General features: G+C 47.9%; 1 protein-coding gene across 1 annotated transcript in view; it reads right to left on the bottom strand.

The window, feature by feature from the left end:
* TANC2 (tetratricopeptide repeat, ankyrin repeat and coiled-coil containing 2) overlaps positions 1 to 13,395 on the bottom strand; it is a gene marked incomplete at its 5' end in the record, with an annotated part of 50,096 nt that overhangs the window by 27,359 nt on the left and 9,342 nt on the right. Inside the window, one exon of the mRNA XM_010181356.1 lies at positions 1,802 to 1,910. Coding sequence (XP_010179658.1) covers positions 1,802 to 1,910 — 109 coding nt within the window. The remainder of the gene's footprint in view (positions 1 to 1,801; positions 1,911 to 13,395) is intronic.

The following is a 13,395-nucleotide window of genomic DNA, read 5'->3' as shown; positions in this document are numbered from 1 at the left end:
TATTGAAGGAAAAATGAAAGACGTTAAGTTTTCCAGTATTTCTAATCCCGTTAATCCAAACCCTTTCATAGAGCACTTCCGAATACCACACAGTTATGTTTATCTGTCACCAAGACGACTGTTCTGACTGCAGTGTTGCAAAACCAAGGATTTTGCGGAGTGATCAGAAACAGAAGGCTGTGCTGACATTTTTCATATGCTAATTGGCATTTTCTACTATTGTAAATATTGCTCAGTGAAATCTGGAATCTACAGGCAACTTGTCCACTTCATGAAAATTGTCGTTTGTTTAGAGCCCGAAACCCTGTTATTTGTTTCTACCATGGAAGTGTGAAACGAAGGAGATTTGGAACCAGATTTAGATGTAAATGGCAGCCGAGCAGTAAACCCACTGCTAAATGTAGTGCAAAATTTGAAAATTACACACTGCCTTGGGAACACAACTCGAAATTTGAAAATCAGACACTGATGGGGTAAAACTGCACCAACGTGGGGCTCTTCCCTTTGGCTCCAGCCATCGTGTTCCCAAAGGAGGAGACTTTGCTGCTGCACCCCATGGTGAACGCAGCACAGGGAACTCAATAAATCAATCCAACAGGACCGACACAAGGCACAAACTGTCTGCTTGCTCCAGAAATACAGGGCTGCTGAAGTTCTTAAGCCTATAAAATCATATGCAGATCAGATAAAAATACAGCCTCATTTTTACCAGTATTAAACACTCACAGATTCTAATTTATTTAAAAATGACTAAGAATTGAAAATCAATTTAATTTAAAATTTATTCACGGTAAATTCTGTATTTCCTGTGACCTTACAAATCCATCCTCTCATTTCCGTCTTCTGGTATATGGGCCAACAGGCAACAGAATGGTATCGAATTTATGGGTCATATTGGTGCTCACATCCAAGTTTGCCTTTTAATTACCCAGGTCTTAAATGTCTGTGTGAAGAGTAAAATGAAGAGTAAAATCAAGACACTGCAAGGACCATCCAATCTTCCCTTTGCAACCTGAATTTTGGATTCTTCAAAACCCCTCCTTTTAAATGATTTCCAGATGTTGCTACAAGGACCCAGCGTAGGGCTACAAAGATGATGAAGGGAGTGGAGCATCTCCCTTATGAGGAGCGGCTGAGGGAGCTGGGGCTCTTTAGTTTGCAGAAGAGGAGACTGAGGGGAGACCTCATTCATGGTTATAAATATTTAAAGGGTGTCACGAGGATGGAGCCAGGCTCTTCTCGGTGACAAACAATGATAGGACAAAGGGTAACGGACACAAACTGGAACACAGGAGGTTCCACTGAAACTGGAGAAGAAACTTCTTCTCAGTGAGGGTGACAGAGCCCTGGCCCAGGCTGCCCAGAGAGGTTGTGGAGTCTCCTTCTCTGCAGACATTCAAAACCCGCCTGGACGCCTTCCTGTGTAACCTCATCTGGGTGTTCCTGCTCCGGCAGGGGGATTGGACTGGATGAGCTTTGGAGGTCCCTTCCAATCCCTAACGTTCTGGGATTCTGTGATTCTGTGATTCTGTGACCTCAGCTTACATGGGAAGAAACCTCTTATGGTAGAAGAGTACTTTTAGGCAAGGGGGCTATCTGCTGAATTTACAGTCTGAAGGACGGTTTAATTTCAAGGATTTCTTACACATCACTGCCAATTTTCTACACATTTCAGCAGCCCAAAGCAATCACACTTCTTGCAGCCACCTTAAAACAAGAAGAGGCCGAACGCTGCCGGCGCCGGCAGATTTTACACAGCAGGGATGGAGTTGGCGTGAGCCTTCATTTTCGTTTTGGTTACCTTAAAAATGTGTGCTTTCAGAATGTGATGTCCCAGTTCAATAGTCTGCTGTCGATTTAATTTTCCTTCTTGACGGGAAAACCAGAAGGCAAGTAACGTGTGGCCACTCCTGAAACGAGAAGAAGGAGTCAGTCAGTGTCTGCTTGTCACCCCAGCACAAGAACTTGTGACAACCCTCAACCTCGTCCAGCTTTGGGAAACAGAGCTGGACTGATCCTCACTTGAAAACCACCAACCTCATTACCGGTGATCATTGACAGATTGAAAAGACCCACACATCAGAGGGTAGCAAAAATAAACCAACAGGTTTTCTATGAGCAGATGTAAATTTGGGAACACCAGAGGAACAACTCGATGAAAGCTGAAGTGCTACTTTTATGGTTATTTTGCAGAGAACTGTACTTTGAAAGCACGTCACCCCTCCTGAAGTCATTAGAAAACGACAGGGTTTAAATATCCACACTTTGAAAAGACAATGTTTAAATGACAACGACATTCTCCAGCCTGTGACACGTCCTGCAGAGGGAAGCAACTTCATTGATTTTCATGTAAAACGACTTCTAAACACATTCCCCAGCTCCTCCAGTACTAAAGATGCTTCTGGCAACGACCAACCGGGTTGACAACGAAAGCAAATTAAGCGAGCTACACGCAGAGCCCTGTTTAAGGCACAACATAAGAAGAGACAATAATTTCCTTCGCTAATGATGGTTTTTTATCGACGTTTCTAAACGTATGAACTTCCAGCTTGTAACACTGACAGTTCAGCGTGGCTGGGTCTTCTCAAAGATGTGAGAAGCTGATTCTCCGTAGATGCACAAAACACACGGGGTGCACAAACGTGCCCGTGTTTCTGGATGAGATGGGCAAACACCTGCCCCTGTGGATGCCACTGCAGGGGATGGAGCAAGCAGAGGCTCCACACTTGGACCTCAGTGCAATGGGGAGCTGCAGTTTTCTTGGTTTGGTGAACAAATTTGCATTCTTTTTTAAGCCCCTGGTTTCACCCAAGGGAGCTCTTTCTAACCCACTTCATTTTTGGAACTGAGCAATACGTGACTGCACACAAAAGCAATCAAACCCCTTCCAGCCAAAGAAAACAAAACAGGATATCAACTGTGGCTTTAAAAGGGCTTTTGAGGACAGGGGATGTTATTAGCTCATCCCTATTTGGGAAAGCAAAGACGTACTTGGGATGGCCAAACGTCAAGTAAATATTACAGAAGCTTTCACAACGGTGGGGATTTACCAGCACATCCACGTCCAGGGAGAATGAACACCCCTATCTCAAAATAAACTCAGAATAAAAGTGAAAGACTTGTAATGCCATGGCCAAGTGTCAGGCAAGGGCTCCCCCAGGCCCTGTCAGTGAACCCCCTTTTGCCCTGATAATACATGGATTTATCCGAGCAGAGCCCAGTGATGCTCTGCCAGACCTTGTGGTGCTGTAGGATGTGGGTATGTGCCTGGAAACCAAAACACCATGGCAGGATTTGATCCCCAGGCCTTGACAGGAGAAAGAGCAAAGCATCCCATTTACATGGAATAAAATCAACTCTCTCACTGGTGAGAAATCCTATCGTGCTTCTCCAAAATGTAGTTAATTCATAGAGACACCATCAGCCCAAACACGGCTGTGTGATGGTACCCTTCACCCTTAGGGTGACTTGAGCTTAAAAAGAAACTGAAGAAAACTCCAATTTTTGCATGTTTTGGCTGTCAAGCTCGTGTTGGGATCCCATAGCTCCATGCTTCCCATCACCGGAGAAGGAGAAGCTCCTCCAGATGGTGGCTCTGCCCATCGAGATGTAGCTGAGACACCTCAGAGTGCTCAAAATCAGGTGAGATGCCTCAGTGCCCAGGGCAGCGCCACTGATTTCCATGCATCCGTGCAGTGAGAATTCTCCACACAGCACCGACAGAAGGGACAAACCACAAAAACCTGGGGAAACAGACGGGCCTTGGAAGTGGTTGTAGCACCTTAAGTTACCCACAGCTTGTTGCCTTGCCTTCCTTTTGCTCTTCCCCTCTTTGCTCTCCATCTTTGGGGCGGGAGGAGAACATCAGGTCACAGCCTTTAAAAGGGGAAGGGCAAATGCATTTGCTCATTACAGTGATTAACTTCCAGGAACGCCCATGGAAAGGCACAAGCGACTACAAAACACAGCTTGAGCGCCGCTCGATACAGCTGCAAGTCAAGGAGCGCAGCCATCGCTCCATTTCATCCATCCCCTTCAGCCAGCTGATGAAAACCCATAATCGCTCTAACACACACACACTCGACACAGCTCAACAGCTCATGGGTGCACAATGTGGGGTGCGAGGTTTGGAGGAGAGCCACCTCCACCTCCACTGAGAGGCTGGAGGTGCAGGTCCCTACAGAGCCATCGGGGGTGAGTCCTCAAGGCTGGCGGTGGTGAACCCCGGCTTTCTGCTCCAGATCAAACATGGGTGCACAACGGGACCCCCGCTGCCCCTCTCTGCCTCTGTTGGTGATGGAAACCTCTCTGAAAATGCTCGGGAAGGCACCGAACAGAGCTGGCCCTGCATTGCCCTTGTGGCCAAGAAGGCCAATGGCATCCTGGGGTGTATCAGGAGGGGGGTGGTTGTAGGGCAGAGAGGTTCTCCTCCCCCTCTACTCTGCCCTGGTGAGACCGCATCTGGAATATTGTGTCCAGTTCTGGGCCCCTCAGCTCAAGAAGGACAGGAACTGCTGGAGAGAGTCCAGCGTAGGGCTACAAAGATGATCAAGGGAGTGGAGCATCTCCCTTATGAGGAGCGGCTGAGGGAGCTGGGGCTCTTTAGTTTGCAGAAGAGGAGACTGAGGGGAGACCTCATTCATGGTTATAAATATTTAAAGGGTGAGTGTCACGAGGATGGAGCCAGGCTCTTCTCGGTGACAAACAATGATAGGACAAGGGGTAACGGACACAAACTGGAACACAGGAGGTTCCACTAAATTGGAGAAGAAACTTCTTCTCAGTGAGGGTGACAGAGCCCTGGCCCAGGCTGCCCAGAGAGGTTGTGGAGTCTCCTTCTCTGCAGACATTCAAAACCCGCCTGGACGCCTTCCTGTGTAACCTCATCTGGGTGTTCCTGCTCCGGCAGGGGGATTGGACTGGATGAGCTTTGGAGGTCCCTTCCAATCCCTAATGCTCTGTGATTCTGTGTTCTGTGCATTAATCCTAAGCATGAACTGAAGATCCAGAAGCTTCTCCCGTGCCTTTCCTTTGCAGCAGGAGCTGAAATGCAGCTCCCGACCGACACGAGCCCAGGTTCCACAGTTTGCTCCTCGGTTGCTTTTCAGCCGCAGCCAGTTGGGTTATTTACCTAAATTTAATTACATGCATGACTTTGGCTGTTATGAATAAGGCATGTACGAACTATTCCAGAATAAAGTACGGTATTCATGAGTAATACATTACCTCTGCAACGTTTCCCAGACCTTGGCTTTGGGCTTGTTGATAAATACTTGCAGGCACTTGTTCTGTCAGTGCTAATTGCATGCTAAACCAGGCTCCGACAGCACGGGCTTTTTCTCTTTTAATACAGCAGAGGATGGCAGTAATGATTTCTACATCAAGGAGCTCAGCGAAATTATTTGCTTTGAATTTCACCACTGCAGAGTTTATCATCAGAGATTTTTTTTTTCTATTTTTAATGTTAAGATTTCTTTTTTGTGAAAAATTAATAGCGCTGCCAGCTCAGCCTTTGTCTGCTCTCGCAGGCTGCCTGGGGTCGGCTGCTGTAACGACCAGGGCTGCCTGCACGGACGTGCACATACCCGTACATGGAAAGACATAAAGATGAATTTTCATCCTTCCAAGCCCCTGCACAGCACAAATTGGTGCACACACACATAGCAGCTACAAGGAAGGGCAGTGTAAGCGAAGGCTCTGTGGGCACAAGGGGAGATGCTGGATTCAGAGCACATCACTCCCTTAGTCACACATCACTCCCTTATTCACACATCACTCCCTTCTTATACACATTACAGATGTGCCGAGGCACATCCAGCTGTGGGCGCAGAGCAGGGCGACGCAGGGAGCTGGTACCTCAAGCACAGCCCCTGTCCCTCGTGTTGCAGATGGAGGGGACGAGGTGGCACTAATGAAGTACCTGTGTGGCCAGAGAGCTGGGATGGAGCGTGGGGAAAGGGGAAAATACTGAAAGCTCCCAGATCTGTGCTTCATCTGCACTCCTCTGTCTCTCACACAAAGTAAAAGAGATTTAAGAGGGTGTAAAATCACTCTAGTGTCAAGGCATTGCACTACCGGTGTAAAAGACAGGCAAAAAAATAAGTGAGAATCGGTCCCGTTTACTTCTGAACCCACCAAAGTCCAAATTCCCTGATTTACACCCACACCTCCCTTCTCCCAGCTAATCCCCGTGAAACCATTCCAAAATCCAGAGATCTGACACCGTGCCCAGCGAATCTGCTCCTCCAAGAGATGTGCATTCACACTGGATTCAGCTCTGCAGAGCGCAGCTTTGTAACCAGGCCACAGAGAATAACAAAGCCCGGAGCCTCCTTCGCTGTCGGAAGGATCCCTGCCCAGGCTGCAGAAACATCGGCTCCGTGAGCCCTTCCTGAAGGATCGTTTAATCACCACCATTGACTGATTGGATTTTGTAACATAGCTTCCCTCTGATGTTATAATTGCGCATTAACTTGGAAGGAATTAGCCTCGCACAAGAAAATTCAGAGCAAATAAGGAAGGCTCTTAAGCACGCGATATTCTTTGCTCCAGAATGAAACGCTGGTTTAATTTGCTGAGCTAACTGGGACAGCCCAGTTCACAGCCAAGAAAAACCTCTCCATCCCTCGGGTCAGATCTCATTGCAGCCAGACAAGGGCTGGAGAATCTGATCAAAAACCAGCCCTTGCCTAGAAATAACCGAGGACACAGCAGCGCCGTGCTACCGATCCCAGCTGCTCTGGGAACTGCAGAGACATTGGGGAGCAGGACAAGGAACCGGCGCCAGCACGGTTGCTGCTTGCTGTTGTCACCCAGTGGTTGTCTTCTTCACACAGACCCACTCACACCACAACCACAACTGTTCATCGCACACAGGAACCTAACGGCCTCAACCATAAACCAGAAATGCATCAGTCTGGGTATTAACTATGGTATTTCCAGGCTAAAAGGGGCTACATATGATTATCTATGCTTACTTTTTAATAGTAGAGATGATAAGGCTCAATCCATCCATCAACTTGCAAACCACGTCCAGTCTGGATAAGGCTCGACCCATACATGAGCCACAGACTTGCATTTCAAGTGCAGCACTGAAGCAGGTCTCTTACAAAGGCTTCTGATCGTAATTTAGTATTTCAAGCCTGATGTTAATGCTGCCAAGCAGAAGTGCCAGACCGACTATTTCTGCTTTACAGGAGACAAAGCCTTGAACAGAAAAAATCCATATGCAGTCCTCACTCGAACTCGCAGTGCTTCGCTCCCGTTCCCCACGGCCTCGTGCAGTCTAAGCAGTAAAAGCAGCACACCCATGACTTGTGTAAAGGGGAGCTGAAAAACTGCACGAACCACTCTGCGAGCATTCGAAAAGCAGAAATCACTGAGCAGCATCTGGCCTATCCTTAAAAGCAATTTGAATTTAAGTAACAGCATCTTGGCGATGGAGAACTTAAAGGTTTCTGACATCTCATAAAATCAATGGGCTCGCTGGATGGTTCTTCATCGCCAGGGTGTGACTGAACCCCAGGAGAACCAACGCCGTCGGCACAGCCGCGATCCCGTTCACATCCACAGGGACGTGCATGAGAAATGCAAGCTCCAAATGTGGGTGGCACTGCCCTGCCCCTGCATCCTCGGCCCCAGAGAGGCTGATGGAGACGAGCAAATGGGAGTTACCAAGAGCTCCGGCGCTGAAAGATGCTTCAGAGCATCTAGTGTTTAATTTTGAATTAATTCATCTTAATTTTGAATGAGCTAAAGCTCCTCACTCCTCTGACGTGGGATTAACAGCATCCACTGCCACATCTTTCAGGCAGAAAGTCTATTCAAGCAACTTTGGCAGAGGTAACAGCAACGGCCTTACTGATGCAGCTCAGCTGAAACTGAGCCTACACCTCTGACCTGCTCGCAATCCCGGGCTCATTTTTATTTCTCAAGGCTGTCTATTAAAAATTCCACAGGTACTAACTGTGCTGCACCCGTATTTTATCAAGGATGGGGAGTGCATGTCTCAGATGACGGCTATCGTGGAGTCTGGCTGTGGTTTATCCAGGATAACGGAGCTGTACCCGTGTCAGGAGCTGAACCTCTACACCACGTGAAACCATGGCAGTCGGGCGCCGGGAGCTGCCCCGAGAAGCAGCAAAGAGGAAAACCAGACAACTCTGATGGCACCCTTCAGATTTAAGGTAGCAAAAGGTACTTACAGTGATTGAAAAATACAGAACAAAAAAGGGAGGATAAAGGAGAGGAAAAAAGCATTTCCAAACGCTTACAGGTCCTGACTTAATGGGATTTAAAAAACCAGATCCAGAGAGTAAAGATGCAATTCCCTTGTCCCCGCTCAGTCCGTAAGGCTTTTCAGAAAATCTGCTGGTTGCCAGGAACAGATTACTTTATATTCAGAGAAAAGCAGCGTTGTCCAAGAGCGCTGTGAAGAGCCTGCTGGCATACTTAATAAATACGTCGGATGGGTAAAATGAATAACACCACCTTTCAGTAAGCTCTCCAGTGACTACATGGTTAACACACAGGGATCTCAGAAGACCAGCGGTGATGCGCTTTCTGCTCTCAATCAACCCGATGTAATTTAAAATAGATGGGGTTAGAGGAGAAGAGGAATGTGATTTGGAAGTGCTTTCCTGCTGCTTTGACCAGGACCAAATGCCCAGGTAAAGGAGTGAGATGGAACAAAGTCAGGGCTGCTCTCTCTTGAGCTGCTGAAGATGGCTCTGCTCCATAAGCGGGTCTGAAGATTTGAGGAATGAAGTAACAGGAAGAAATTCAGCACCATCTCTTTCTTCGCTCAGTGCTGATATTGCCTCCGATAACTCCCCTGCTCTCTTCTCGGTGGCTCAGTGCCACAGAACGGATCATTCTGTGAATATTTTCTTCCATTTCCATGTGACAGTGGTACAGAAGTTTACAGTCCAGAAGAAAAAAGAAAAGATTTTATGAGGACAGTAACTCAAACCACTAAACATATTCAACCCCCCCCTGCATCCGAATGCTTAGGCTGCATGTCTAATGAGCCAGCTCAAACAAGCTGCTCTGCTGATGTCCTTTATGGGGGGAGCGATCACATCTGCTCTCCATCTCATCTGCCGTGATTTATCATCTGTCTCCCACTTCTCTCCTCTCCCAACTGATGCTGTAGCTGCCCAACTTGCAGAGGAAAAACCTGCAGGAGACACAGAGCCACCACAGCAACAAGACTGAGATTCCTCCTCTTCTGTGTGCACCCTGTCCTGAACCCCTGTCCTGGTTTGAGCTAAACAGAACTAATTTATATTTAGTGATTTTACTTCTCAGCTCAGTCTCTTCGAAGTGGCTGAACTTGCTGAATCCAGCAGCATGGTTTTCCCAGTGTGTACTGATAATCTCAAGGCCACTGTCTCACCATGGGTGCTGTGTCTGCGCCTACGGGGGGAAGCGGACCCAGAACTGCCCAGCGAGGTATTCCATCCCATATTTGTCATACTCAGTGTAAAGCCCAGGGATCACCAGGGTCTTGACCCTTCCATCTTGGACCCTTCTGTCCGTCTTGATCCTGCCGTGGCCAAAGTCTGAGCAGACCCTGCTGGTTCGTCTGCCTCTGATCCTGATCCCTGTGTTCCTGAGTAGGCTCCCACCGCTGCTCGGTGTGCACGGGGACTTTTCCAGTGCTCCCAGAGCCTCTGGTGACGCCGTCATCATTGGGGGAGGATTTTATACTGGTTTTGTAGATATATTTGTACATATCTGTATAGATTTCATTATTTTCCTATTTACATTATTATCCTGTAGGAATAATATTATTGTTTTATTAAATCTGTTAGTATTATTTTCCAACCCGTAAAGTCTCTCTCCCTTCTTCTCTTTTCTCTTCCCTTCTGGGGAGGGCAGAGGAGCTCACAGAGAGCGTCTGGCCAGGGTTTAGTGGCCAGCCCAGCCCTACACCACGACAACCCCAAATTTCACAAGCATTGGCTTCCTATGCTCAGAGAATTCCCCGTTACAGCTGCCCACCTTGCTACCAGTGCCTTTAATAGTTTACTTTTTAGCGCTGTATTTCTGCATGAGATTAGAGTTAACGTCTAGAGATGTTGGCAACGTGGATACTTGCATAAAATAAGTTTCCTACGTTGATTTTGTTGAGCTATTGCCCGTTCATTTTACATTTCAAAATGGACTCGGTTACAAGTCATTGGAATGGGGAGACTTTCTTCTGGAAGTCATATGGGAAGCCTAAAAGTCGTATTCTCAAGAGTCAGCGCTCCACCGCTCGGGGAACAGATTGCGTTAACTGGGGGACATTATGATGGATTCATCTTCGTGACTCAAAAATATGGCACTCAGTAAGGCTTGAGGAGGAAATTAAAAGAGCAAGAAACGCTGCACTGTTGTTCTCATGCCATGGGTACTGATAAAACCCTGCCCCAAATCACAGGTAAGAGCCCCTGCTTCTGCCACAATGAGAGCTCTGGAAATGGTCTCAAAGTCTTAAGCAAGTGCAGGCGAATGGACGGCGGGCTGGGCAAGGAAAAAACTCGAATTCATGTATTTTGGGGAGATGTGGCATCCAGCCCCCAGCTGGAGACTGCAAAGGCACAAATTACAACACATTTTACACAAATTACAACACGAGTGTCAGCACGGACCCGGACACGGGGGCACGCAAAGCCCAGTGTGAGCTCCAACACACGCAGAGCTGAAAGACGGGCACTGTGCAGCCCTGAAAAACACATTAAGAGAGGCAATTTCTACGTAAAGTGATGCAAAATAATAATGGAAGCAGCAGCGCTCGGCTCCCTGCTGCACCTCGAGAGCTGGGGCTGCCGCTGACTGACGGCCACTTGCGAAAATCTGAGTATTTCATCATTTTTAATTCGTTATTATCTTTTATTTTCTGCGTATGTGTAGAAGGGATTCAAGTAAATCCTGAAGCCATTATTTTGCCTCACCTTGAATGCGAAGAGCACCTTTGCTTCGCTGAGTAAAACCCATGCCACGTGAACGCAAACACTTTAAGACGTGGCCTGAGTTACGGTGAACGCTTGAGCTTTTCAGCCAGCAATAAAGCAGTGCGTTTTAAGAGCTTTTCAGAATCTTATAATTAAAAGAGGAAGAAAGTCAACTAATCCACGCACCATAACGACAGTGAGCTACGTACAGAGGAGCTAACTGTGGATAAATCCTAAGAAGCTGTAAGGACCCACCATTTACAGCTGCTTCTTGCATCCCTGAACTGTTACAAATACATTTTCACCAACTTCTTTTTCTCCTTAACTTTCTAAATTAATTCTCTTTTTGGCTGGGGGTTGTTATTTGTCAATCAGGTTAAGCATTCCATCAAAAATGAATAAAAAGCCACCCTGATTTTTTCCTAATGTACGCGCTCTATCATTTTGCCGGGTAATACATAAAAACATTAATTTTGTGTAGGACAAGTCTCCACTTGCAGCGTGTCTCCTGAGAGAGAAAGGAAAATGCAGAATACCCACCCTGTATTGTATCAAGACAGCTCTGCCAGAAACCATGGCAACTCGCCGTGTCGGATTAGAGACGCAGAGTTTGTGCGGATCGCTGCTGCGCTCAGGGTGCCTTCATCTGGGGTTTTGGGGACAGATTTGGTTTGTGGGTGTGGAATGGGAGCAAGAGATGAGGAGATGCCCTCAGCCTCAGCGATGGAGCCACTGGTACTTCTCCCTGATTGGTTTTTTGGTGCTATCCCTGATAATTAGATAGCTCCCATTAAAGCCAATGAGCAGGAGCTGCCTGGTAACGTCTCGGTGTGCTGAAGAGATCCATCACAAAGTATCCAGTCCTCATGCAGCATCTCCAGGCTTGGGTTTCAGAGCCACATCAGCCCAGTGGTGCTGTCACTGAACAAGGCACCAACACCCCAATTTTGGGAGACACCAGATGCCTGCTGGGTCTCTCCCATACCTGAGCATTCAGCCACAGATGTTTGGGTTTTCAGTCCAACACCGCATCTGCAGCATCCATGAGAACAGCCCTGCATCTCGGTGCAGTGAAAACGTCCTGCGTGCAGGATGCTCCTCCAAAATTCCCTACCAGGAGACTCCTCTGTCACCGTGCCGGTGGCTGCTCCCGGTCTTCTGATGGACGGAAAAAAGCTTCTGCCCCATCATATGGTGAACCACAGAGTAAGCGCAGTCACCCAAACATCTGTGCAGCAGCAAGGAGCCAGAAGCAGATGGGAGCAGACAAAACACATTCTTCGTTAAGCTTACTTGCAGACCAGCCTTAATAAATCCCAGCTCAGCAGAGCTTCTGCTCTGTCTGCCCAACACCGCAGCTCTGTCTGGGAGGGACACCTTGGGCTGCACCTCCAGAGCTCAGCAAAGAGGAGCGAGCCAGGATGAAGGCACCACCTCTGCAGCTTCCCATCTCCTCTGAGGTCCAGCCCAGTGCAGGTCACCTCCCCGGGAGCAGCTCTTCCAAATCAATGGCTAAAACAAGTCAGAGGAACTGCTCCAAGTAAGAGCAGGAGATCTTCAAGGAGATCAGAGCACCTCCCTGAGGAACACACGGGAAGATTACAAGTATCTAAAATCAGGTGAGATGAGTCTGAGGTGAAGCACTCGAGGTGAAGACCCGAATGCTTTGAGGCCCTGTGGATACTGGGAAGTTCCCTGAGCAGCGCAGACAAAAAGCCTGGTCCTACCCTGCTCCAGGGTGAGGGGTGACGACAGGGGACACACCACCAGCACACACAGCGCCGGGTGGTGCGGTGGCACCCCGAGAAGCAAAAGCCCACGTTAAGACAGTCCCATGTGTGCAGCAACACAGGGAGTACAGCATCATTTTCCTTCCTTGGTTTTCCAGCACAATAAAAGACAATCTGTGACTCTACCTCAAACCCCTGTGTACTGGTTAGAAGAGCAGGCTGGACAGATTCCTCTCATCCAGCTTTATTTGTCAGTACTGGAGACATCTCCCGGTGAGCCCGTCACCCCGAGCTCCCCTCCTAAATCAACAGCAGGAGACGCTTCCCAGGCTCTCTTCATCTGCCCTGTTTTAGCCTTTTAGCTCGCGATGAAATGAATCACTCCTATTTCTCTCCTCTGACTGTAAAGCAAGTCTAGACGAGGAACTCAGATGTTGATACTTAAATCTGGGTAACAGTCATTTCACTTCTGGGGTCCGCATCTGCCTACAGCTCTCATTGCCATGCCAGGGCAAATCACTTCACTTCTGTCTCTCTCACAGTCCCTTCAGCAGCAGCACAGGGATAAAGCATTTTATCAACGTCGGAAAAGCATGGAAAGTAATTGCATGGAAGTTTCTGATTAAGTCTGGGCAGAGAACAGCACAGCATTACAGCAGAATTTAAGTGAAGGAATACAAGTGTAAGAGCAAACGCGCAAGAGCAACCACTTTCTCCGTGCGCCA

The sequence above is a fragment of the Mesitornis unicolor genome, unplaced genomic scaffold, assembly GCF_000695765.1.
Source record: "Mesitornis unicolor isolate BGI_N332 unplaced genomic scaffold, ASM69576v1 scaffold11703, whole genome shotgun sequence".
NCBI lineage: Eukaryota > Metazoa > Chordata > Aves > Mesitornithiformes > Mesitornithidae > Mesitornis > Mesitornis unicolor.
Note: the sequence above shows the minus strand (reverse complement) of the source record. Positions and strands in the feature narration are given on the sequence as shown.